Source organism: Staurois parvus, unplaced genomic scaffold, assembly GCF_062004578.1.
Source record: "Staurois parvus isolate SC_StPar_1 unplaced genomic scaffold, SC_StPar_1.0 ptg000014l, whole genome shotgun sequence".
Lineage (NCBI taxonomy): Eukaryota > Metazoa > Chordata > Amphibia > Anura > Ranidae > Staurois > Staurois parvus.
This window is the reverse complement of record NW_028317810.1, coordinates 10,028,391-10,054,165: the sequence shown is the minus strand read 5'-3', so window position 1 is coordinate 10,054,165 and position 25,775 is coordinate 10,028,391. Positions and strand designations below refer to the sequence as shown.

Here is a 25,775-nt window from a genome sequence, read left to right as displayed (position 1 = left end):
ATGCTTGCATATAGCAAAGTAATTCTTTGCTATAAGCAAATTGTGTTAAAAAAAAAAATACTGATCACTTCCCCAAAGTAGTACAATGTTGCTATGGTAACCTTGTACTACTTTGGACATAGTGAAATATGAAAAAAAAAATCTTAAAAAAAAGAAAAAAAATGTAAAAAAAATTTTAAAATAATAAAAAATATATATATATATATTTTTTTCATACTGTCACCAGTCAGTGTCCCCGATCACCGCCATGCCAGTTATATGAAGATGCTGTACTGCACTGGTGACAGTATGTAAAAAAAAAAATAGTGAAAATAATTTTTTGCATTTTTTCATTTTCCGAAAAATTATGACAAAAAAAATACAACTTCAAAAAACTCGCCATGCCTCTTATGAAGTACGTCGGAATGTCTACTCTGCAAAAAGGGGTCATTTGGGGGATATCTGTACTGTTCTGACATTGTTGGACCTCAAGAAATTAGATTGGCCGTCAGTACTTCAGGATTGATCAATATTCAGATCTATCCCATAGTTTGTGAACTCTATAACTTTCCCACAAACTAAAAAATACATCCTAATTTGGGTTATTTTCACCAAAGACATGTAGCAGAATACATCTTGGCCTAAATTTATGAAGAACAATTATTTATTTGCAAACTATTATAACAGAAACAAAGAAAAACGTGTTTTTTTTTCAAAATCTTCGGTCTTTTTTTGATAATTTAGCAAAAAATAAAAACCCCAGCGGTGATCAAATACCACCAAAAGAAAGCTCTAGTTGTGTGAAGAAAATTATAAAATTTTAGTTTGGGTACAATGTTGTATGACCGCGCAATTGTTATTCAAAGTGTGAGAGCGCTGAAACCTGAAAAATGGCCTGGACAGGAAGGTGTAAAATTGCCCGGTATTCAAATGGTTAAAAAAAGCTCTTATTATCTATAGCTTTTTTAACTTTGGCTGTAAGCCACATAGGTTTGATTTTTAGCCTTTTAAACTTGTTGCCCATGGGAATATATTTTGCAGTGTGTTCACATACAGTCTTTTTGAAGAACTCCCATTTCTGTGTTGTGTTCATGGATGCCAATATTCCCTCCCAGTCTAAGTCTTGGAGTTTATTTTTCCCGTATGTGCTCGCTGTTTACAGCTAAATGAAATCATGTTATGGTCACTGCTACCCAGATGTTCTTTTATATGGACATTCGTAATACGCTCTGCATGGTTTGAGATTACCAGGTCCAGCAGAGCATCATTCCTAGTAGGGGCTTCTATGAACTGTATCATAAAATTGCCCTGTAGTAGGTTTACAAAGTTTTGCCCTTTAACTGTTCCTGCACTACCATTACTCCAGTCCATTTCCGGGTAGTTAAAATCCCACATTATTATCACTGTCCCAGGCCTCGCAGCCCTTTCGATCTGTGCATGGAGCTGAGTTTCCACCTCCTCATTAACACTGGGAGGCCTATAACAAACTCCAGTGATTTCCTTTGTAGTACGCACCCCCATGTGCAGTTCCACCCATAATATTTCAGCATCATCACACTCTTCATCAACTAGGTCCTCTTTCACACTCGCTCTGAGATCACTTCTCACATAGAGACAGACATCACCACCTTTCCTATTAACCCTGTCTCTCTGAAAGAGAACATAGCCAGGAATATTAAAGGCCCAGTCATGTGAAGAATGAAGCCAAGATTCAGCAATACCAATTAAATTCTAGTTTTCTTCATGCACCAAAGCTTCCAACTCACCTAGTTTGTGATGGGAAAAAAAAAAAAAGTTAAGTAAAAAAAAAATTATATTTTTTGTTAATTGCAAAAAATAACGTTACACCCAACACACATACCTCCCCCCCCCTCCCCCAAAATGCACATACGCACATGAACCCACACATCAGGGCGCCTACACGTGAAACTGTCAATTGCGATACACAATGTTACATATCGCCGCGCACGCCGGAGCGAGCGCAATAATGCTAGCACAAGACGTGCTCTGTTAGACCCCATATCTCTTTTGGACTCCAAAGCATCATATCAAACCAAGATTATCTTCTGCCCTCTGTAAAATTGACCAAGCAGCTGTATAGCCGCTCGATCACTTTTACATTGTAGGGAAACACCTGCTGAAAAAGACAGTCCCAGGCTCCCGGTGGAACGGGAAAGCCTTGGAAAGGCATGAATTTACATTGTGGAGAATTGCCAGCTGAAAAAAAAATTTTGCCAGGATCATGGCTGTAGCTGCAATCATAATTCCAGCATAACCACCTCAATACTATATAACCACCTCCATACAATGCCTTGCTACACAAGCCATATTGTAATTTAATGTTCTTAAAAATGACCTTTCCTTTTCAAACTGCAGGGCTGTTATGTTTTGTAAAATTCAATGCAATATGGCAACTTAGAGGTGTTCTGTAAATTATTGATGTACAGAACGCCTCCAAAAACGTAATTTCCTTCTTGGGTGTTGAACTCTGCACTTAAGTACAAGTTAGATTATAGGCATCCTCTGTATCAAAAATGTCATGTTTGTGCAGATATTATTATTATTATTATTATACAGTATTTATAAAGCGCCAATGGTTCGCTCAGCGCTGTACATTACAAAGGGGGACAGAACATGTGACAGAACAATACCAATACAATGCAAAACATGAGGGGATCGAGGGCCCTGCTCTTTCGAGCTTACAATCTAGGAGATATAGGATTACACCTAGTTCCCTGGCATGAGGTGAGGGACTGATGGTTGTATTATTGATCTTGATGGAGGGGGAGGGGGCACGGGCTGGCGGGAATAGTATGAGCTCAGTTTTGGAAAGATTGAGTTTGAGGAAGTGGAGTGACATCCATGCCGATATGTTGCTTAGTGGGTTAGTAATGTGAGAGGAGACTGAAAGGGTGAGGTGAGGAGTAGAAAGATAGATTTGAGATGGTACCTAAAGCCATGGGAGTTTATCAAGTGACCAAGGGAGGAGGTGTAGATGGAGAAGAGAAGGGGTCCAAGGACAGAACCTTAAGGGACCCCTACAGAAAGGTGGAGTGGAGCAGAGAGAGTTATAGGTAACGCTGCAGGAGCGCTGCGATAGGTAGGAGGAGAACCAGGAGAGATCAGTCTCAAAGGTCAAGAGAGTGGAGTTTTTTTGAGGATGGGATGGTCAACAGTATCAAAAAACAGTATTAAAAGCCGCAGAGAGGTCAAGTAGTAAGAGTACGGAGTAATGGCCATTGGTTTTAGCAGTTAGTAAATCATTAGTGAGTTTTAGTAGGGCAGTTTCAGTGGAGTGTAGTGAGCGAAAGCCAGACTGTAAAGGGTCAAGAAGGTTCTTGTCAGTGAGGTAGGCACTCAGGCGATTGTAGACTAAGCGTTCTACGAGTTTAGAGGTAAAAAGGAGCAGGGATATGGGTCTTAAGTTGTTCAAGTTGGTGGGGTCCATGGAGGGCTTTTTAAGTATGGGAGTGATGTGTGTATGCTTTAAAGGGGTGGGGAAGGCACCATTAGAGAGGGAGAGATTGAAGATGTGAGTGAGGGAGCATAGGATAGAAGAAGGAGACCATAGTAGTTGTGAGGGGACAGGATCTAGGGGGCAGGTAGTGAGACGAGCTTCTGAGAAAACCTCAGTGACCTCTTCGGTAGTAGCAAGGTTAAAAGAGGAAAGTGTTGAGGGATGTTTAGTATAAGGTATGCTAAGTGGGATGGATGTCTGTGCAGTGGAGATGCCCCTATGAATTGCATCAATCTTGTTTTTGAAATGATTTGCAAGCTTGTAAGCAGTGAGTGAGTTACTGGGTGGAGGTGAAGATGGAGAAAGCGGAGTTAAAAGTAGAGAAGAGATTACGAGGACTGGATGACAAGCTATTGATGAGAGTGACAAAGTAGGCTTGTTTGGCAGCATGGAGGGAGGAATTGTAGGTTAACCTCCCTAGCGGTCTAATTATGTTCATATTTCTGTGCTCAAAGCGGTACATTTTTTTGCATGGAAATATATGTATTTTTTTTATTGTAGGCCTGTAATTTTTAGAAATAACTCACTGAAATCTGTCCGAGTCTAGTAAACATCCTGGGTATGTTAAAATTTGAAACACAAAATCATAAATTGTAATTTAATAAATAATCATAAAAAATAATAAATTTAATTCAATAAAATAATCAAACCAAAAATACTGAAATTTGAAATATAGCGCCAAGTTTGCACATCACTGAGCAAAGTCGCAAAATCGTTTTCAGTGTCTGATGACGAATTTCCCCACGAATCATCACTCAATTCTGCAAGTAGTTCTAATTTACTATCGCTGTTCTCTAGCTGGTTTAAAACCGATTTTGACCTAAAGGGACGCTTTTTGGACGCCATGGACGTTTGTCAGTTTCCCGGCAGAAAGCACAGTAAAAATGTAGGCAGGGCACAGGACAAAGCACTAGGGACAAAATGTATGTGAAATGGTTTGATACAGTAATGTTTTACTATGTTATTTTAGTGAATTTTGTGAATGTCACTTTTTGTCATTTTCAAATTCCCCGCCGTTCCGTCCCCGTACATCGCGACGTTGCAGGGAACGGAACCCGGAAGACAGATGCCAGCATCCGCCAGAGGACATTACAGGGGACACAGCAGGGGGGACATCGCGGGAGCGCAGGACAAGGTAAGAGAAGAACAGATCCCAGAGCAGCGCCGCATGGTAAGCCCGAGTGCAGCTCAGGGTTACTGCTTGTGATACTGAAACTTTACCCCGAGCTACACTCGGGAATACCGCCAGGGAGGCTACGAAAGCAGATTTATATAGGGTGAAAGCTTGCTGAGATTTGGTTTTTACGCCACAATCGTCCAGCGCACGACTGTGTCGCTTAAGGTTTCTGGTGTCGTCAGTCTTCCACAGTTGTAATGGTCGGGGCCTGATACTTCATGTAGTTAGGGGAGCAAGTGAGTCTAATGTAGATGAAAGTGAACTGTTGTAGACAGCAGTGGGCAGGGCAGGCTAGATATTCTGTCATAGAGGTGTCATGGAGTCATAGATTCAAAGGTTTGGTTTGGCAAGAGTGTTCGGCAAAGAAGAGATGGAACGAATGTAGAACAAGGCCTGTCGTCTCTGCAACCACTGTGAAGGATTGAGCAAGGGTATTGCAAAGGAAGAGGTTGCCGTCATGATGGGTCTGCCTGAAGAACCTGGGAAAGTCTCCTGTCATCTTGTTTATGCCAGGGGCCAAATCCCACGGAATGAAGAGCTGGTGGGAAGACCATTTTTTTTTTTCGTTGTTGTTTAAAGGAGGTCCTATTTAAGACCCACATATTTAAGAGATACAGACACTGCAACGTTTCTTATTATAACATTCAAAGGGCATCAGCTGACTAAAATTAATTAGCCACTCCCAAGTCATTGTAGACAGTACATTGTCCAACAGAGAGTTATTCCTTAAGAGTAGACACAGGTCTACTGCAAGTAGACCAAAGTCTACTTGCAGTAGACCTGTCTGCAACAAAGTTTCTTAAAATACTTGCAATGTACATTGATCATTCAAAGGGGATTGTGTTTTTGGGTTTTTTTTTTTAAATTGAGTTACTTTTAAGGATCAAAAAGACATCCCTCTGTGAGAGTCCCAGGCCTCATGGTTGCCTCGTTCAAAGCAGTTTTCCTCACTTAGTTCTGTTGCACACCCCTCCAACACAACATTTATTTGGCCCAGAACACTCCATCTCTCGACTACCCTATGCATCTCTCCAACCAAGTAAAGAATTATCTAGCTTGGTGGATTACCAATCCATCATTGGAAGCAGGAAAGTCCTTTCACCCACCTTCCTGTTAGGTAATAACAGATGCCAGTTGCACAGGCTGAGCAGCAGTCTTTCAGTCTCACAGTTCCGGGAACCTAATCAGCCAGAGAAACAAAGCTCCCCACCAACATCTTGGAGCTAGGAGCAGTAGAGCTCTGCACCATTGAACCCCTCTTCTCAAGGGACAATATGGTGCTGAAAGACAATGTCATGGCAGTGGCCTGTATCAGTCATCAGGGGAGAACCAGAAGTCAGGCAGCTTTGTAGGAAGTAAGTGATCATCTTTTATACAGAAAAAAACACTGTCCAGCCATCTCTGCTGTTCACATGGCAGGATTGGACAATTGGAAGGTGGATTTCCTCAGATGTCACCACCTGGTTCGAGGGAAATGGTCATGCCAGCCCGGTATCTTCAATCTCCTATGTCAGAATTGGGGAGCCCCAGGTGTGGACATCCTGGCCACCAGGCATGATGATGTCACCAGATGTGAAACTTCATGCCCTCTTTCCTGATCCTCCTCCATACTCTAGCCGGCACTTGGAAGTGAGACGAGTGGCTTACAGCACAGCTAAGGATACAGCCAGCTTTGGGGGTTTTCTATACCTCACCTGACATGATCATTATGTGCCTGTTGTTTTTACCTTCATAAATGTGAGTTGCCAGTGCAAAGCTCTTTTAAAATAAATACTACAAACCATCTACATTTAGAGGTGCCTCTGCATTCCCTTTTTGTTTTTCATGACTGAGATTGTGTCTACTCCCAACAAGAGGCTTGCTGTAATACCTGCAGACTTTCCCTACATTCCGGTGACTTCCCCTCCTTTCTTCGGTTGGACTATCCTCTATAAGCATATGACCTTTTTTGGTCTTCTAGTCAGGTATATTGCGCCTTTACCTTTTCCCATTTATGATCCTGTAATAACCTCTTGTTCCCGAAGATATGCAGGTATGTCCTAAGGACAGCAAGTGGTTAAGGCTCAGCTTTGTGGAGCATCCAGTTTGATTTTTCTATGTACAATTGCTTTCTCAGAGTTACCGTTTACCTCAGGGTTGCTTCTGTGCAATGCTTTTCTTACCCGGTCAATTAGTTTTAGTAGTCTGTCTTTCATGTGCCATATTTCTGTATGTAACAATGTAAAAGTAGTCTGGGAATATTTAAAGTTTAGGGTCTTTTTTTTTTTTTATTTTAATTCATGTTTCTACAGAACTTTGTTGCATAGTTCCTTACAAAGCTGGTTGTTTATATCTCTTGTCTAGTGGGTGTATTCTATGTATTTCATAGACCATGTGACGTTTTTTTTTTTTTGCAAATAGATGGACTTCATTCTTCCAAATATGTTAATTTTGAAGGCAAATTTGGGTGCAATAAAGCTTATATAGGGGTTTTACAACAAAGGTGATGATTACTTCTGTGTAGATTGTTTGTTTTCCACTATGACATTATGAACTCTTTTGTGTAGATCAGTAACATAGTCTCAATCAAATCTGTTGTAATTGTAGATTGCAATGCCACAAATCTTGAAAGAGGTCAATGGGGTGTATATAGAAAGCACTGTTAATATACTAGTAGTGACGAAATAATCTAATTTTTTTTTTCTTTTTTTGCTCACAGGCAAAGATGGCTGCAGCGGATGAAAGGAGATTTCAACAACAGATCATAGCCCAACAAAAGAAAGACTTAACATCGTTCTTAGAAAGTCAGAAAAAGCAGTACAAGATTTGCAAGGAAAAGATTAAAGAGGCATGTGCGGTACTAACCTGACTCTGGGAAGCTTCACCAGAATCTTTATAAAGAAAAAAAGTGGTTACTTTCTTCCAAATATGGTTTGCTAAATCTGCAAAACTGACCGTGTCAAATATCACATATTGCGTTCTTGTGAATGTCCAGCTGTTCTAGGCTGATTCTGTTTCAAGCTTATGTGGGTTAATTGGAAAAATGGTATTACATGCATGCTATTTAGATTTAAGCTCAGACACTGAAAAAAGTGCCTCATGACTCCTCCTTGCACATGCTCAGTAGCACCCACAGTGTGCACTTATTTAAATTGTGCACTGGTTGCTAAGCAATCACACAACCATAGGGGCTTTTAGTTGCTTAGCAACCAGTGCAAAAATCAATTCAGTGCTGATAGTGGGTGCTACTGAGCATGTCATGGAAGAGTCGGCTGCCACTTTTTTCATTGAGCTTTTTTGTGATTCCGTGACATATAGGTTGCCTAGTTACAGATAAACTTCCTGCTATCAGGTATATCCCATCATCTTGCAATATGCTTTTATTTTATACCTTATGATCAGTTGTTCTAGCTTTGTTGCTGGGCAACATGGGTAAGATGGGATTGTTTTTTGTCACTTCAGAAATGGGTGATCCTATTGTTTAGTATTGGTTTGTTTACATGCACTGGAGATGGGGGTGTTTTGGGGGGAATTTATCTCATTGGTTTCTGGCACTATTTAACAGAGGTGAGAGTGTTTATATTTTATCATGGCTTGCCCAAGGAAAGAGCTGGTTAGAGCTCTAAAATGTTGCACTGTTTGTTATTCAACTAATAAATTGCTCATGTTTGAGCATGTGCTGCTGATCACTGCAACCTCTGGAATAAGAAAAACTGCATCATTGTGAATCAGTGCTGTCTGCAGCATTCTCATGTGAGTGATTCTTAGGGTTCTCAGAAAGTGGGTTGAATCCAGCTGGTTGTCCTTCAACCTGGAAGAGGAACTGTGTCAGATTGTTTTCAAACGAGCAAGAAAGTCTAAGAGTGTCCATAAACATCTGGCAATTTTTTGGTTTTCAACATCCCTTGTGGTAATTAAAGTAGAACTATAAGCAAAACATTTTTTTTGGGGGGGGGGGGGGATAACGCAAGAGAGTGTTATACCTCCTGTCGGTTACTTTTCTGTGGTCTGTGTCCCATTGTGAAGATTTCCCTTCACTTCCTGTACCATAGCCAAACCGGAAGTGAGTGGAAATCCCTGCAAATGAAGGGAATTCTCCCTCCCCCCTCGATCCTAGTTTAAATACTCCTCCTTTACTTAATACTTTGTACTTAATACTTTATACTTAATACTTTGGGGACCCCAGGTCATCAGAACTAGTTTCCTCATTGGAAGATTTCCCCTCTATTACTTTTCTGGGGACAACCCAAAATTTGGGGTTTCTTTTACTTTCACTTGATGAAAATGGTAAATCTCCCTAATGGGGGCACAGACAGCAATACAAACACTGACAGATATTCTAATCTGTCTCCCCTTTATCCAAAACTGAAAAAATGTTTTGCCTTTAGTTATACGTTAAGCTATCTTAAATGTACACTACAGGATAAAGGCAAAATATTTGTAGACGCTGGGTTATAGGCTTGTACCTTCAGGTGTTTGGACACTGGCAAGCTTTTAGGGACATGTCTTCTGGGTGCCTCTCCTATAACCCTACCCCACTCTGTGAGTCCTTAGTTTTGTGCTAATGTCCTAAGGTGATGGACCTCTTCTCCTTTGTTGAGAAATCACTCATAGAAATTCTTTGTATTATTTTATCTTCGAATTGTTCAATCAACTTCTCAGTGTCTTCTAATGCTACAAATAGAATTAGTACATTCAGATCGGTGCAACCTCGGTAAACCATGGGAACCATACCCAGACTCCACGCTGTGGGGTTACTTCGGGCACTGGATCCTCCATGGGTGCTCACCTTGGCACTTAGTGTAGTCAGAATTGTATTCTCTTTGGTGTAAACGGTTCAAATTTAGCGCTAAAATGTATCCACTCAGAGCTTGGTTTTAGGCAGGTGACCAGGTGTTAAAACAAACAACAGATCACATATTTTACTGCCACTTCCACCTAGAGCCCTTTTAAGGTAATCAGGCACTTCCTCCTGCCCTTTGCCATGAGGATTCACTACAGGGCGTTATACACCCAGGATGCGGTGTTCAACTTCTGGACAACCTATGCTGTATTCCACACCCTACTCCGTGAATACCTCACAGGGAAATACCCTCACACATAGCTATAGTAGAGATTAGGTGAAAGGGGGCCATTGCAAAACTGCAGGCAAACATTCACTCTGTCGAAGGTCTACACAACACTCAATTTCAGAACAATAAGCCGCTTGCCCCAGAGCAAGAATCTGCTCAAACACTGGTCTCTGCATGCAATGCTAACCCTATTTCAGAAACTCCAGAAGTGTCCTATATGGCAAAGCAGAGTTTTCTGCATCTTATGTCACAATTCCTCAGACTGTTACCACCCTTAAAGGATACGTTTACCTTTTCTAACATGTTACACCCATATTTAGGGTGTAACATGTAACTGTAGGACAAGCACCAGTGCCCCCCAATCCCCTGTTCTAGTAGCTAGCAGGGGGATCTTCTCCCCGCCATCTGCCACATCTCGTTTTTCTTGTAAAAGGTGAACTTGTCATTTATCACAGCCCCCTTTGGCCAGGGCTCAAAAATGCCACATCTACTCTCCTTCTTTCTTTACCAGAGTCTGGATCCTGATATACCTTGGACAAGGCAAACAGAGAAGGGGCGGAAGAAGATATTGAGGTAGTATTGGAGGAACCTGTGTAACATTCCGTGCTAATGCTGTCATCTACAAAAGCCCTGGCATTGTGTAAATTGATTCCCCCTCTCTGCGTACAAAGAGATATTTAAAAAATGTTCAAAGCATTCCTTGTTCATGAACAGATAGAATGTGAAATCTATGACAATTGGGACACGCCAGAAATTATTTTTATACCTCCCAAAATTATTTTCAAACTCTAGCCAGTGGAAAAAAAGTTCACAAAAAGTGGACTGTCCCTGTAGTTAATCCTGCCATATTAAACATCTCACTGTACCTATGGAAGATGTTCTTTCAAAGATTCTGCAGATAGAAAGTCTGAGATGCTCTGAAAGGCTTACTTTACACATGCAGGCCCAGCCTTGCAGCCATCTCTCTCTGCGATTTCAGTATGTCGAACTGCAGCTAACTGGACTAAGACGATGAACAACCAACATGACCCTATTTTCCAGGATCATACTTTAACAGAGCAATTACAGTAATCCTCCTTCCCAGTGAAGAGGCACCCTGACTCATAGAGAGGTGGACATCTGTTCTAATTTGGTTCTTTCTGGGTCCCAGGCCTGTTCCTTCACTCAGTGGTTACAAAGGGGTACAAATAGAAGTCAAAGCTCTACACTCTCACCACGTCTTTTAAATGGACCAAAAACTGCCCTGAACCATCTATTCCCCCAGGGAGTAGTTATGCCATTAGCTCCACAAGACAGGTTCAAAGGATTTGATTCAAACCTGTTAACAGTTCCAAAGGTATTTGGACTAAAAATCCTTCAAATACCTTCAAATTCCAACATTTTGCATGGAATCCGCGGGGTTGGTAATTGCCTGTCTGAGACTAGGGAAATGCATGGCATCCATAGACATCCAAGGTGCCTATCTGCATGTGCTTCACAGTAGCCGACAAAAACTTTGTTTGTTACACTGTCCTTTGGCCTATCTTCTGCTTCCAGAGTATTCACAAAGGTCCTAGCACCTCATCTTGCCCTTCTCAGGACATCCAGGTCACAGACTATCAAGACAATCTTCCCCTGAAGAATTCATCTTCCCATCCAGCTGTTGGCAAAGGTCCACAGGATAATTTAAATGCTTCAGGCTTTCGGTTGTGTGATTAATTAAAAGCAACCTGCTCTCCAGCCTTCTTTCCACCTAGAGTACTTGGGACTCTTCCCTTCTGGCAAGATCTGCTATCTCAAGACCCTCTATTCCACCTTGCTTCACAGTCTCTGACTTTTAACAGCATGGCTGTTGAAGCACAAGTCTTAAAAGTCTGAATCTGTTATTCCTAGACCAGAACTTGGACTTAAAGTGTTACTAAACCCACAGCAGTAAAATCAGTCTGTATATGCAGTAAACCATGCTTGTTCTACTCATTGTGGAACCTAAGGGGTTAATCCTCTGCATTGTGTAAAAAGGCTGTTTGATCTTGACTTCACTGATCCTCCTCTTCTTCCAGTTTCCCCCTCTTATCTCCTGATAAGTCATATCGTGTGGAGACACTGCGCATGCTCAATTGGGTGTATTGCTAGAGAGGTTTTTTTTTTTTTTTTTTCTTGGGAGAGTGCATGTGATCAGCACATGGCCAATCAGCACTGTTCAGACAGAGGTCAGAAGTTCTGCATCTTCCTAGAGAAAACTCCTCCTACAAGCTTTAACCAGTGCTCTACTGAACACTGATAGAAGTTACACGACTGCTCTAACTGCTGATGAGAAAAGATATTTAGCAGGTTATAGTTACTAAAATAATTGCATTTCCATGTTCTGTGTACTATGGGGGACCAGACATAGAGAATGCAGGGTCCTAGGTTTAGTAACACTTTAAGCTCTCTGAAAGGAGAGGTCTCCGCTAGGGATGCACCGAAATTTCGGCGGCCGAAACGTTTCAGCCAAAAATACCCCTATTGGCCTTTCGCCTATATGAAAATAGGCACCAATGCAGGTGCTGAAAATAACCCTGCCCTTGCCGCCGCACTCCAGTGGTTCTCAGCCTCACCTGAGAACCCATCCAATGATAACGGTTCTGGGCATAGAGATTAGTGATGGAAAGATGGCCTCCACTCCTCTCTATGCCTTTGGAGGACTGGAGCGACATAATTACGTCACTTCTGGTTCCGCCACCTTGTAAATAAGGCCATATTGTTTTTAAAGCACTAGATCAATGCTTTTTTGTTCTTTTTAAATCTAATGCTTTATTTTGTAGAGGAGAGATGTGGGGCCTTATTGACTTGAGGACCTGTCACTGCTTTTTTTCTATCACCAGGGATGTTTGCATTCCTCGTGATAGGAATAAAAGTGATTAAAAAAAAAAAGTTTAACGTGCCCCATCCCCCTGTGCTCGTGCGAAGTGGTGAACGCATACATAGCACACGCCTACATATGTAAACAGTGTTCAAACCACACGTGAGGTATCGCTGCGAACGTCAGAGCAAGATAAAGAGTTCTAGCTCTAGACCTACTCTGTAACTTTAAACTGTTAACCTGTAGAAATTTTTAAAGCATCACCCTTGGAGATTAAGTACCGTATTTTGGTGCCATTCCACAAGCGTGCGCAATTGTAAAGCGTGACATGTTGAGTATCTGTATTCGGTGTAACATCATCTTTCATATTTAAAAAAAAAATTGGAGTAGATATTGTGGGTTTTTTTGTATTCATTAAAGTGTATTTTTTTCCCAAAAAAATTGCTTTTGAAAAATATATTCTTTTTAAAAAACTGTCCGTTTCGGTTTTCATCCTGAATTTTCGGTTTGGGCACCAGAATTTTCATTTTGGTATACCACTAGTTTCAGCCTTGTCCATGCGCTTTCAAAGACCTCTGGCTTCACTCTCCCTTGTAAGAACTTTTCACCAAGTTGTATCTTGCATGAAGTCCCCCTTGCAGCACCCTGTGCTTCTTTGGGATTTCAACTTGGTTCTTTCTGCTCTGCAGAAACCACCCTTTGAACCCATCGGGGATATTCCGTTAGAAGATCTGTCCTGCAGAGTAGACTTTTTATTTGAGAGCAGGCCTATAAGATTTGTCTCTGAGTTGGTGGCTTTCTCGCATAAGAAGCTGTTCCTCATATGTCACAAAGACAAGGCTGTCTCAGGCCCCAAGGCCTTCCTTTCTTCCCAAGGTGGTATCAGTCTTCCACCTCAACAGAGACACAGTCCTACCATCTTTATGACTTGCCCCAAATCATCCAAAGGAAATCTCTTTATTGTTTGGACGTAATCAACGCCATTAGAGTCTACCTCAAAGCTACAGCTTCAGTCAGACAAATTGAATCCCTATTTGTCACTCAGGACCTCACAAGGGATAGCCTGCTTCCAAGTCCACCATCAAAAGATGGATAAGAAATATGATTGCTAGAGCTTACACTTCTTTTGTGTGCCCATTCCACTAAATCAGTAGGTGTTTCCTGGGCATTTTGACACAGGCTTCTGTAGCCCAGCTGTGTAGGGATGCCACCTGGTCCTCTGTTCATACCTTTTCAAAGTTTTATAATATGGATTCCCAGTGTTCTGCAGCTGCATTGTTGGGCTGCAAAGTTCTTGCAGCAGCACTTCTGAAGTTGGGTCCGTTGACCATTGTTGTTAGGCTGGTTGGCACAGCTCTGTTTTCCTGGTTGTTGCCCACCCTTCTCATTCATTAATAATGGTGGTAATACATTTTATTTATATGCGTCTTTCAGAACACCCAAGGTCACCTTACAAAGGCAGCAAGAGAGCAACAAAAAATAAAATAAATATACATTACGCAAACATTAATTACAAAACAAATCAATGAAGTCAGACACAGTATGTTGGTTTAAAGAGATGAGTTTTGAGACAGGATTTAAAGGTGGGTAGAAAGTCAATGTTGCAGATGTCAGGTGGCAGGGGTGTTCCAAAGTTGGGGGCAGAGAGGTTAAAGGCTCTTAATCCCATAGTGGTCAGGCAGATGGATGGAAGAAGAAGACCTGAGAGTGAAGGGGGGTTTGTTGATATGCATGAGTTCAGAAAGGTACCAAGGAGTGAGCTTGTGGATGACCTTAAAGGTAAGTATGAGAATCTTGAAATCAATAAGAGATTTGACCGGAAGCCAGTGGAGGTGCTGAAGAACAGGAGTGATGTGATTTAAAAGAGGGGGTTCTGGTGGTGATGCGAACAGCAGAGTTTATGAACGGGAATTGCAGTAATCTATGCGGGAAGTGTCCAGATTATGAACAAGAACGGCAGTGCTGTTGGGTGTGAGAAACGGATGGAGATGATAAGCTTACCAAGTAACATTACTGATGTGGGCTTGAAAAGATAGTGTGCTGTCGGGGATGATGTCCAGACTCTTTACCTGACGGGAGGGAAAGACTATGGAGTTATCAGTATTAACTAAAAACAACTGTTGAGCTTTGTCAGGGTAGATTTCGTGCGAGTGAGGAGAACCCCTGTTTTTTCACTGTTTAATTTGAGAAAGTTGGAAGAGAGCTAGGATTTGATTTACTGTAAACAATCAGGAAGGGATTTGGGTGGAAGGGTAGTAGTAGGTTTGGTAGACCGGTAGAACTAGGTGTCAGTCATGTAGCAATGGAAGAGAAGAGGATCTTAAATTTGCGAAATATGAGACAAGTAGGAAGAAAATAGATTAGGAACAGAAGAGGCACCAGTACACAACCCTGGGGCACACCAGTAGAGAGTGGAGATGGTTGAGATTGCTTGAAGATGTCTCATTGTCTATGAATACTTTGCCTGTATCCTGTACTGTATGACTAGGATAACAGGAATTTTGACTTATCTGTAAATTCAACATCTTGGAGTAAAGTACAGGGCTGCATTGCTTGCTACAAACCTGAGGGATCAGATTGGTGTAGGGGTTATAGGGGAGATGCCCAAAGAACATGTCTTTAAAAGCTTAGCAATGTCCAATCATCTGAAGGTATAAGCCTTTAACACAGGGTCTATGAATACTTTGCCATTTTTTTGTACCATACGTCTAAGATATGGAATTTACAGGTATGTAAAAATTCCTTATTTCTTCTTTCCTAGAAGAGCAAAATGAGTGCCTCCAGTAGTCAGAAGTGCTCATTGTTACTATAGGATATTTCAATGGTACCAATCCCTTACTCTCCTATGCAGAAGATTGACTGATGGAAATTCTTAAGGATCAACCATTATTGTAGCAGTTAATTTAAGGCCTGAACTTTTCAGGTGAATGCAGCACAAATTTAGAGCCCTTTTTAGACTTGTGTTTGGTGGGGTAAGACATTACAAACTGGTGGTTGAGACACATTTTTAGCTTTCTCTTAAGCTTCAAAGGCAGCAAACTGGGGTGTTTACATGGCGCCGTTGCAATGTTTCCCTTTACTCCTGCAGCAAAACTTGTCAGTCCCCATTTAAATGAGTGGGGAAGTACAGCAAATGCTCTGGGCCACGTGTAATGTAAGCAGTTTTAACACATTGGTGCAGGATTTACAGTGTTAAAGCAGGTGGTGAGGAGACTAGCCTTACTGATGAGGCCAATGATTAGTGTACATAACTAAGGAGCTGAAGATATCAGCATGCTTTTACCTATAAAATATATGCCTCTATACACAGCAAATTCATTTTATAAACGATATGGTATGTTCTTGCAGGCTATCAAGTATACTATGCACTGCAGTATCAGTAAACACAACATACTGTCTATTTTTTAATTATTCCAGTACAATAAAATGCACAGAATAAATACAACACATTACCAAAACTCAAGCAGTTAAGAACAACATGCCCCCACTCTTCTGTGTATATCTCTGTACCCCACAAACATCTTGGCTACCAATTCAATTTACTGATAGTGTAGTAGTTAGGGAGTTTTGTCTCAAATAAATACCCTTTTGTTTTCAGTGAGCTAGGGATTGCCTTACTGTTTAGCTTGTGATCCACATTCAAGCATAGAAAGCAGTTTTGAGAGCAAAGTCTTTCTGATTGTTCTAAAGATAAAAGCATGCACATAGCCATACATGCATTTTTAGCCATGTGGCAGCTGGTTAGGATCTCACCTGTATATTCAAGAACTCTTCTACATCTGTAACCAGAACAATAATTCAAAGATTTGTATAAATTAGCCTGTTGCTTGCATAATACAGAAAGGATGTACATAACTAAGCAGGTGGTTATGTTAGAGAAATTCCTCACTCCTGTGGTTCTGCATAGATTCTGTCAAAGAAGAGCCCCTTGTGGCTTATGGGTCACTTGTAGAGATAAGGGATTTTGAAGATGGTTTTGTGTGCTCGTGTATCATCCCAATGCTAATGTTGTTGACTGAGTTCCATTTCAATTCTCTGCACTTGGACAGTGACCTATCTTTAATCAGTAAGGTAGTATAAGGGTTATGTCCTCAGAGGATCACTGCTACCTGATGTGCAGTATCCTGAGGTGAGAGAGGTGACTGAAGTAAATTGAACCTGCATTAATGAATTGGTTATCTGTTGATATTGTTGGTAGATGGGTAGTAACTGGGGGTATATGTCTAGAGCACCTCAGGTTATTGACATCTATATTCATGTATAGAAAACTCCAAAACACAATCTGTGCCCCTATACAGGTCCACAGTATAAGGACTATAGTATTTGCCAGTGTTCTTTCCCCATTACATTTTGATCTTGTACTGGCCTTGACTGGTGGTTTTCTGCATCCAGGAAATGAATGAGGATCATAGCACGCCCAAGAAAGAAAAACAGGAACGCATATCAAAGCATAAAGAGAACCTCCAGCACACTCAGGCTGAGGAAGAAGCTCAACTCCTTAGCCAACAGAGACTGTACTATGAGAAAAACTGCCGACTCTTCAAGAGGAAGATAATGATCAAAAGGCATGAAGTTGAGCAGCAGCACATCCGTGAGGTATAATTTTGCTTTCAATTTAATGCATTTCTGCATATTTCTCAGTAGACTTAATGTTAATAACTTGATTACATTCTCCTGAGACTGATGTGTACATTGATGCTTATATAAACTGGATACCTATTCAGTTTGGAAGTTTGCAAAGATTGAAATTGTTTCTCTAGTATCTTAGATGGGTTTTGTCTGTTATCATATTTTTCTAATGATGTCTTTGCATGAATGGAGTACAACATGAACTGGATTTAGTATATAAAATGCATTGCTTAAAGGTCTGCAGTAGTCAACGTTGATAAACTGCAATGTGCTACCAGTTGATAAATCATTAACTGGCCAATAGGTAGATAATCTGCCCTTTCATTTGAGGTTTTTATAATGGTCATGGGAGACTTTAAGAACCCAAATCACCAACATTTTTGTTTACTCTTGCCACAATGGCCTCAAGTGCACTTCCAGCCTTTCCCCTGCAGGCTTCCTGATTTGACTGTGTCCTTACTGGCTTCTGAGTGATCACCCACAGAGTCTTTGCCTGATTCTGAATCACTGCAGTCTTTGATTGGTGAACTTGCCTCTGAGGAGTCAAGTCTTCTGCCGTCACTCCCAAATAAAGGCCCTATGCACACATGAGCATTCTTATTATTTTAAGGCACGTATGTCGAACACCAGGCCATGTCATTTGGCCCTCTCACCCAGGGCTTTTTTTCAGCTGTAACATGTCAGAAATCTACCACCTTCAGCTCTCTCCCTTCACTCCCCACTCACTGCTGTCACTTGTAAACACAGAAACCTTCTGTGTTTACAAACACTGCTTTGCTCTTGACTGCTCTCACATATCCCTGCATGCATTCACTCCTCGGACAGATTCCAGCCAATGCTAGTGAGAGAGTGAGGTGAGGCTGCCTACACTGCCAGAAAGTACTATAGCCATGCCAGGTAGGTTAGATTCGAAGAAGCTTTGGGGGGGAAGGAGGAATTATGAGGGCTGTGGAGGGAGATCTGTGCAGAGGTGGGGGATGGGGGAGAGTGGTGCAGAGGTGAGAGCCAAGGAGGAGGGGTGGAAGTGAGATGTGGACAGCCTGTGAAAGAGAGCTGAACACTGCATACTGTGCATAGCACAGCCTTCAACCCTGCACTCTGTATGTAGCACACTCCTCAACCCTGCACTGTAAATAACGCACTGCTAGACTCTGCACTCTGTACATAGCACACCCTGGAACTTTACACTCTGTACATAGCACACCCCAGAACTTTGCACTCTGTATGTAGCACACCCCAGAACTTTGCACTCTGTATGTAGCACACCCCAGAACTTTGCACTCTGTATGTAGCACACCCCAGAACTCTGCACTGTATTCTGTGAACAGAATACAGTGTTTTGTGATAGACAGTGGGAGCGGAAAGGGAGGTAAACAGTGGGATCGCTTCACTGCATGAGAAGCACAGGTCTGGTACCACTAATGTTGGAATTTCAGCACTGACCACATTATCCAATACACAAACGTTTTATTTCACGTGGAGAAGACAGAGAGGAATTCCCTAAAGATAGGCAAAGCCATTGGGTGATTCACCAGCACCTATTTAAAATCAAAACATATTGCCATTTTAAGGCTCCATTTTAAGGCACACTGGGCAGGGAAAAAACGCTCATATAGAGCATTTTTGTACAATGTTTAGGTGCATTTAGGGGTGTTTAGCTGTTTTTCTGCCAAAAAACTTTAATTAAAAACGGCATGCCAGCAGTAAACATCCTAATTTGCATGGATACATAGGATAACATTGAGCTGCTTCTACAGGCAAAACACAAACCTGTAGAAGCTGATTTTTTTAAGACAGTGTACATGTAGCCTTAGAGAAATTAAGTGCAAAAAAGAACACTTATTTAAGACTGCTTTCTTAGGATAGAGTGTTTTTTTTTTGTTTGTTTTTTTTTTTTCTTTATGTAATCGTAAACTAACTACAGTTTGGATAAGTTTATCCTGTTACAAATTCTAACCGTAATGTGAGTTGTGGTATGCAATTTTCATGTTAATTAAAAGTTAACCAAACTTTCTTTCCCTCAGGAGCTCAATAAAAAGAGAACCCAGAAAGAAATGGAGCATGCCATGTTAATCCGGCACGACGAGTCCACTCGAGAGCTGGAGTACCGGCAGCTGCATATGTTGCAAAAGCTTCGGATGGACCTTATACGTCTGCAGCACCAGACTGAACTGGAAAACCAGTTGGAATACAACAAGCGCAGGGAAAGGGAGTTGCACCGGAAACATGTAATGGAACTCCGGCAGCAACCCAAAAATCTCAAGGTGAGTATCCTTGTGTAAACTCAATGGAAGCTTTGTACAATGTGAACAGGGTATATCTCATTAACCCTCCTATATGAAATTACCAAGCTATGAGCTCACGCTTACAGATCACCTGCAATATACACATGAATTTAATATGACCTTCAAGTAAGGAGAGCACAAAGTATTACAGCTGCATTGCTGCACATAAAGCTGCCTTAGATGTACAATAATATCATACATAATAGGAATGTCAGCCACAAAATCTATTTCTGTTGGGTTTTTTTTTTTTTGGGGGGGGGGGGGCGGTTCTGACTGAATAGAAAGGTTATTGCCTGTAGCATGCATGATGGGCAAAGCTAGATGCCAGTGTTTTTACAGGGTAGTCTTTATTTCCCTTTTACCATACCTAGTGACCAGTGAAGGCATCTGACACTTACCCAGGTTGACTGTTATACCTTCACAATTATTTGAATTTACTGAAATCTAAACTAAATTAAAACCAAAGTCCACACTGCAAGAGTTAATGTGTATGTCTAGGGGATCTGGTACAGCATTTTACTTGCCTGACCACCAGCTTCTGCAGTCTCCTCCACGCTGCTAGACCGCACCTGGCAGCCCCCCCCAGAACTCCAGAGGTCTGATGTCCTCTGAAGTCATCAAGACCAATGCAGGGCCCATAGCCCTACATTGGACATCAGGAATCCAGAGACAGCCCACTAGCGGAGCATAAGGGAGCTCCATCTGTCAGGGGAGGATCAGGTAAGTAAAAGTGCTTTCCCCATCCCCCAGACAGAAACAAGCGGTTAACCCTTGCAGTGCAGGTGCAGCCCACTACAAGGGATTACTTTTAGCTTTCCCAGAGTTGGGCTTAAAGTTGATCAACACACATTCAAATAAATGCTTTGTTAAAAGTGTACCTAAAATTCCTTGTCTATCAGTCTTGTTTTATTTGCTTATACTGTATGTATAGCATTTTTTCATTTAGGATTTGGGCCATTAAAGAAGCCACATGTATACATACTTTCTTAGTTTACAAGTGCATAGTACTAATTTTCCTCCAAAAATGACTTTGTTTCCCAGAGGTGATTCTTATTTCTTTGGTGTGATGCCCTTTTCCATTTCACCTGTATTTTTTTGTTCTAACAACCCTACTAGCAAGCATATTCTGAAATAGAGGATTCTAATATAAGATTGGAGGAGAAAGATTTCACTGAGCTGTTTGTATGTCGTGACTGGCTGGAAGGTCCAGTTTTATGAAGTATGGACAAAAGAAAGGGACGAACAGAAAGCACAGATACATAGAATGACATGGTAATTAATTTTTTTTGAAGGTGATGGAAATGCAGATAAAGAAACAGTTTCAAGATACATGCAAAGTGCAGACCAAGCAGTACAAGGCCCTGAAGAATCACCAGCTGGAGGTATCCCCAAAGTGTGAGCACAAGACAATACTCAAGTCCCTGAAGGATGAGCAGACACGCAAACTGGCCATACTTGCTGAACAGTATGAGCAAAGCATCAATGAGATGATGGCTTCACAGGCGGTAAGCAGCAGCTAGATGTTCTTATCAGTGTTTTTTTTTCCATAGAATAGGAGGATGTGAATTAATGACTTAGTGCAGAAGGCAGGTGAAGGGTTTGCTAAGTGTAAATATAAAGGCATGCCTTTTTTCAGATGATTGTGTAGTCCATTAGCTTTGGCACAACATAATTTCACCTCCAACTCGTTTCCTGTCTGGCAAGGTACATGACAGGGGTATCCCCCTATCCCTAATCCTGTTCATCCTAAATATGGAACCCCTGGCTGCGGCTCTTCAAATGCACCCAGATATTCGTGGCCTAGACCTTGATGGGGAACACCATAAACTGATCGTTGTAGGCTGGCAGGCGGTCTGGCAATACCCAACCTTTAACTCTTTTATAGTGCACGAATTGCCCCTCTTGTTTCTCTCCATTCTACCACTGAAATGGCCATTTGGTTACACTTGGTAATATATGAAATCTCCCTGCCTACAATTTACTTTAGACCCCCCTCGTCGTAGGCCTAAACTCTGACCCTTTTTTGGTACATTCTTTGCACCCATGGGATTCTGTTTAATACAGTGGCAATTTACTCTCCCCACCTGCCCCTTTCAGACATCCTCGACACCCCCTACTTTCTCCCTGCCCACAACAATCCTGGGGCCTTCCATTGGTCGCATGAAAGAGGGATTAAGTAAATCTTCGAGTTCCTTGCTCTTGACTGAGTCAAATCCTTTTCAATATGTGAATAAAATTGGATATCTTCTCCACGCTTCCAATGGGAAAAAAAACAAATTGAAATATTAATACAAAATGTTAGTGAAAACTATAATTGTGAAAAAAATATTTACATAAAATCAGTGAAAAATATTGTATGTGTTATTGCTTCTAGAGTCACTGCTGCTCCCTCCTTTTTAACACATATCATATAGTAACTGAACAATAGTGTGAAATAATAAAAAATAAAGATGAAAAGTCTAATGTATTCAGTCCCAAAAAGAACCTTAAATAAAATTCAATAGAGTCCACTTCTGTGTCTTCTTTCCCCTTTACATACACCACCACTAGTGCCTTCAGTGACAAGAACCAATCACCCCAATCTGGTGTAATTCACTAGATTATAGTGCCTCTCATATTTCAGATAGGCAAAAACTTTGTAATCCTTTTAGTACTTTCAACAGCGCTGGCAGTTGCTGGCCAATGAGGCATTTCGGTACGCTCAAATAAATCATCACATTTGTAGCCTCCTTTAGATGTTAGTCCGGGTCCCGTAAATTCCTCCTGGCATTTGGAAACTGTTGTAGCGAAGACCCTAATCCCAAAAGACTGGTCTCAGACCTTTACTCCTCCCTTCTCGATTTTATTAGCTCTAGCAAACTTTTCTGTGTTGAAAAAAGGAAAATTAACCTCTGAGCCCCTCCCCCATTTAGACCCTGCCATATGGAACAAGATCTGGCTTTATAATTACAAAAGTTCACATAATATCTTAACCCAAGAAGGCCTATAAAGTTCTCCCACATTGGTACGTGACCCCAGACCATGTGTTCTCCATATCTGGTGGTCATGCCACAAAGCGACCCGATTCTGGACAAGAGTATACTCCCTGATTACGTCGGTCCTGAATACCGCACTAGCCTGTAACCCCTGGGAGACCTTACTACACATGCCAATCCTGCCTGTTACCAAAAATAAGCAGAAGCTGGTGTGATTTGTGTTCTTTGCGGCTTGGCATACGATGGCTAGAGCTTGGAAACAACCGTTTCTCAATTTTGCCAAAGTCCAGCATAGATTAGGACTGTGATTCCTGAGAAGCTCACTTCTATACTTGAAGGCTCACATGCCAATTTCCTGAAAGTTTGGGACCGCTGGATAACCTACAATGCCCACCTAAACATAGATGGATCTTTGCTTTCAGCGTGATGGTGCCCTTCAGCCTCCTGACTGATGGTCCACGTGGGGCTACTTCCTAACACCCCCACTTTTTATCTCTCCATCTACCTCAAGCAAGTACCCTCTCTCTGTCTCTGTTTTCCCCTTGCTCCTCTTTGACTTCCTTGTTGGCTTCCCATGCCTTTCTACACTTTTCCCACTCCGTACTTTTGAATATACATAATTGGTACCACAGAGCATCCTTCATCAGAATTACCAATTCTTCTACACCTTGTGCTAGACCTAGAGTTTTCATTTTGTGACAGCTCATGCTACATAATCTCTACATATGTCTTTTCACATTGAGCTCCAATATCCTTCTTCCATGGTTATACCTCTAAAAATTTAAACCCAATAAACTTTTTGCAGGAAACCGTATACATGGCTTTTTCAGGGCTTGACTGATTTTTTTATTTTTTCTATAGTAGGTATAGAGGTCAATTTATGATTTTGTTATCACAGGAAAGTATGATAGCAGATAATGTTATAAAATTATGGTGTTTAAATTAATGTTTAAAGTCACATTTGATACCTGTTGCTAAAGCTATGCTAAAAATTAATTTTGGAACAAATGTAGAGCTGCACACTGGTTTTCCCTCTGTAAAGCTTTATTGTGCAAACAGTACAGAGATATTCCACCAAAACCATCCTCTAATAAATATATATATATATATATATATATATATATATATATATATATATATAAATAGTGCAGCGCTGGGATAAATAAGATAAATTAAATATGATAAAATGTCCTAAAAATAAATCATACAAGTGTGACAGTCTATGTAATGTGAATAGCATAGAATCTTTAATCCAGTGGTGGTGCTCCCAGTAGTAAAGTAAGAATTACGCAGTCACCAGAAGCATAATAAAATTACGCGGTGTGTATATCAATAAAGATCCCCCGTCACAGGTCTGGGTCCAGGCTGGAAAATGAGATGATTCCCCCTCCAGGAATAAGGATAGGAGCCTTCAAGGGATGTGAATGGATCCAGCAAGCCAGAGGTCCCTTTAAGGGAGAGATGGGTGTGGATGCCTGTGTACAGGTGCTTCCCTCTCTGGATGGATGGACAGAGGACTGGATCGCGGCAAGGCTCTAGAAAATGATAAAGCTCCTCACAGGAGACCAAGGAGAGTGCCCATATGTAGTAGTTCAAATAAGTGATTTATTAGATCAAAATTGGTATAAGCAAGTAAAACACGGCAGCGTCAGGTGTAGTGAAAGACTGACCCTCCAGAAATAAAGATGGCCGCCGGGCCTCCACGTGGCGCCGGTGGCATGACGTCACGACATCCTAGGCTACTTTGACGCTTTTCGTGCACATGCACTTCTTCAGAGGAAGGAGACCAAGTTCCTCCTCTAATATGTTTCGAACCTGTCAAGAGCTTCATTGTAGAGTTAAAAGAAATCGTGAGAAACTCAGAATACTTATAAAGGCACTCCAATGGAGTTCTTAAAAGGATATTTTCAGCAACTCTAGGACGACCAATATATATTTATTGACATATTATTGCTACTGTTACTGGAAGGGCCACCCCCTATAAAATCCACAATCTGTATTCATCTTGATAAAAATTTACTTTGCAAATTACTTTAAAATCTACACCAGTAAACCCTAATATATACCTTTTCAGGGTAATGATTCAGTAGACCTATACCAGTTAATAATGCACTAGGTATTGAATGAACATCTTCAATTTTTCCCATCCTTTGCCCCTCTTCCTTTCTCCTTCTCCCCTCTTTCCTACTGTTTCCCTTTTATGCTCATATCTTCTGTCACTTTTTTCCCTTCCTTCAATCCCACCCTCAGCATCTCACAATAGCCTTTCTCATTTATCCCATAAATAAAGATTGTTTTATGTGTGTGGGGGGGGGGGGGGGAATCTTAGTAGGAATAATCATGAAAATGTGTCAGTATATGAACATTGAGTTCCCCAATTCCTAGAGCGCTACGATTAAACCATTGAAAAATGCATTAGAGGAGTGGATGGGTGGAGTGTCTGTTGCCATTTGCACACTAAAACTCTCTTCTGTTCTTTGAACCCATATTTAACAATGCAAGTATGGATGATCACCACTTAGACATGTAGTGGCTTATTTAGTATGGAATTGGAGACATCATTGATTTTGTGCAAAGAATAAGCCATGAAAACCATTAACTGCAATCTGATCAGTGAAAGTAGAATTTTGATTGATTCCTATGTGCTCCTGCACTTTGCTCTTTGCCTTATTGAAGAAATCCCTTGATAAACATTTCAAGTCAAGATGCAATTTCCTTTGGTTGTGAAAGGAACTAAATTTATCCAACAAGATTGCTAGTCTTAGCCACATGCACAAGGTGAACTTGCAGCTTTTCTTAAATTTACACTGTTGTGATACTTAAGTAAATCTGTCACGAGAGAAAAATGGGGATTGCCATTCTTACTCTCTGAAAATGTTACCTGCTTTACTGTCTCTGACTTGAAAGGATATGTTCACCTTTTTAAAAAATAAATGCACATCTTTTAGCAGGTAACAAAATAAATTTACATTTATTACAATTTTTATTAGGAGTAAAGCATTGCGCCCACGATCAGCAGATCTCAGGTGCAATCTCAGGCTCCTGCAGACTGTCAGTGTGCTGTATGCCCATATCTTATTCCGGCAGACAGTTACTAAATGACAGGAAGGATCAATGAACTACCCAGAACCCAACAAGCTGTTAGCTACAATGACTCTGGCAAGAACTCTTTGAATGAATGACGCGATCGTGTGGGTGGAGCTTGCACAGCTGCTGTTTTGAAAAATTGTGAAGATCCCCTGCCTGCTATAACAACTAGAACTGGGGGGGGGGGAGCAATGTCTTCTCAGTTAGTAACATGTTACACTCTAAATATGAGTATAACATGTTACTAAAGGTGA

The 25,775-nt window shown here is 41.2% G+C and overlaps 1 protein-coding gene across 3 annotated transcripts in view; it reads left to right on the top strand.

The window, feature by feature from the left end:
• The window catches only part of TAOK3 (TAO kinase 3), a 413,079-nt gene that overhangs the window by 373,363 nt on the left and 13,941 nt on the right, over window positions 1-25,775 (top strand). For all 3 annotated transcript variants that reach the window (XM_089677299.1, XM_089677309.1, XM_089677316.1), the window contains 4 exons: window positions 7,372-7,500; window positions 16,938-17,141; window positions 19,199-19,438; window positions 20,752-20,964. In XM_089677299.1, coding sequence (XP_089533425.1) covers window positions 7,372-7,500; window positions 16,938-17,141; window positions 19,199-19,438; window positions 20,752-20,964 — 786 coding nt within the window. The remainder of the gene's footprint in view (window positions 1-7,371; window positions 7,501-16,937; window positions 17,142-19,198; window positions 19,439-20,751; window positions 20,965-25,775) is intronic.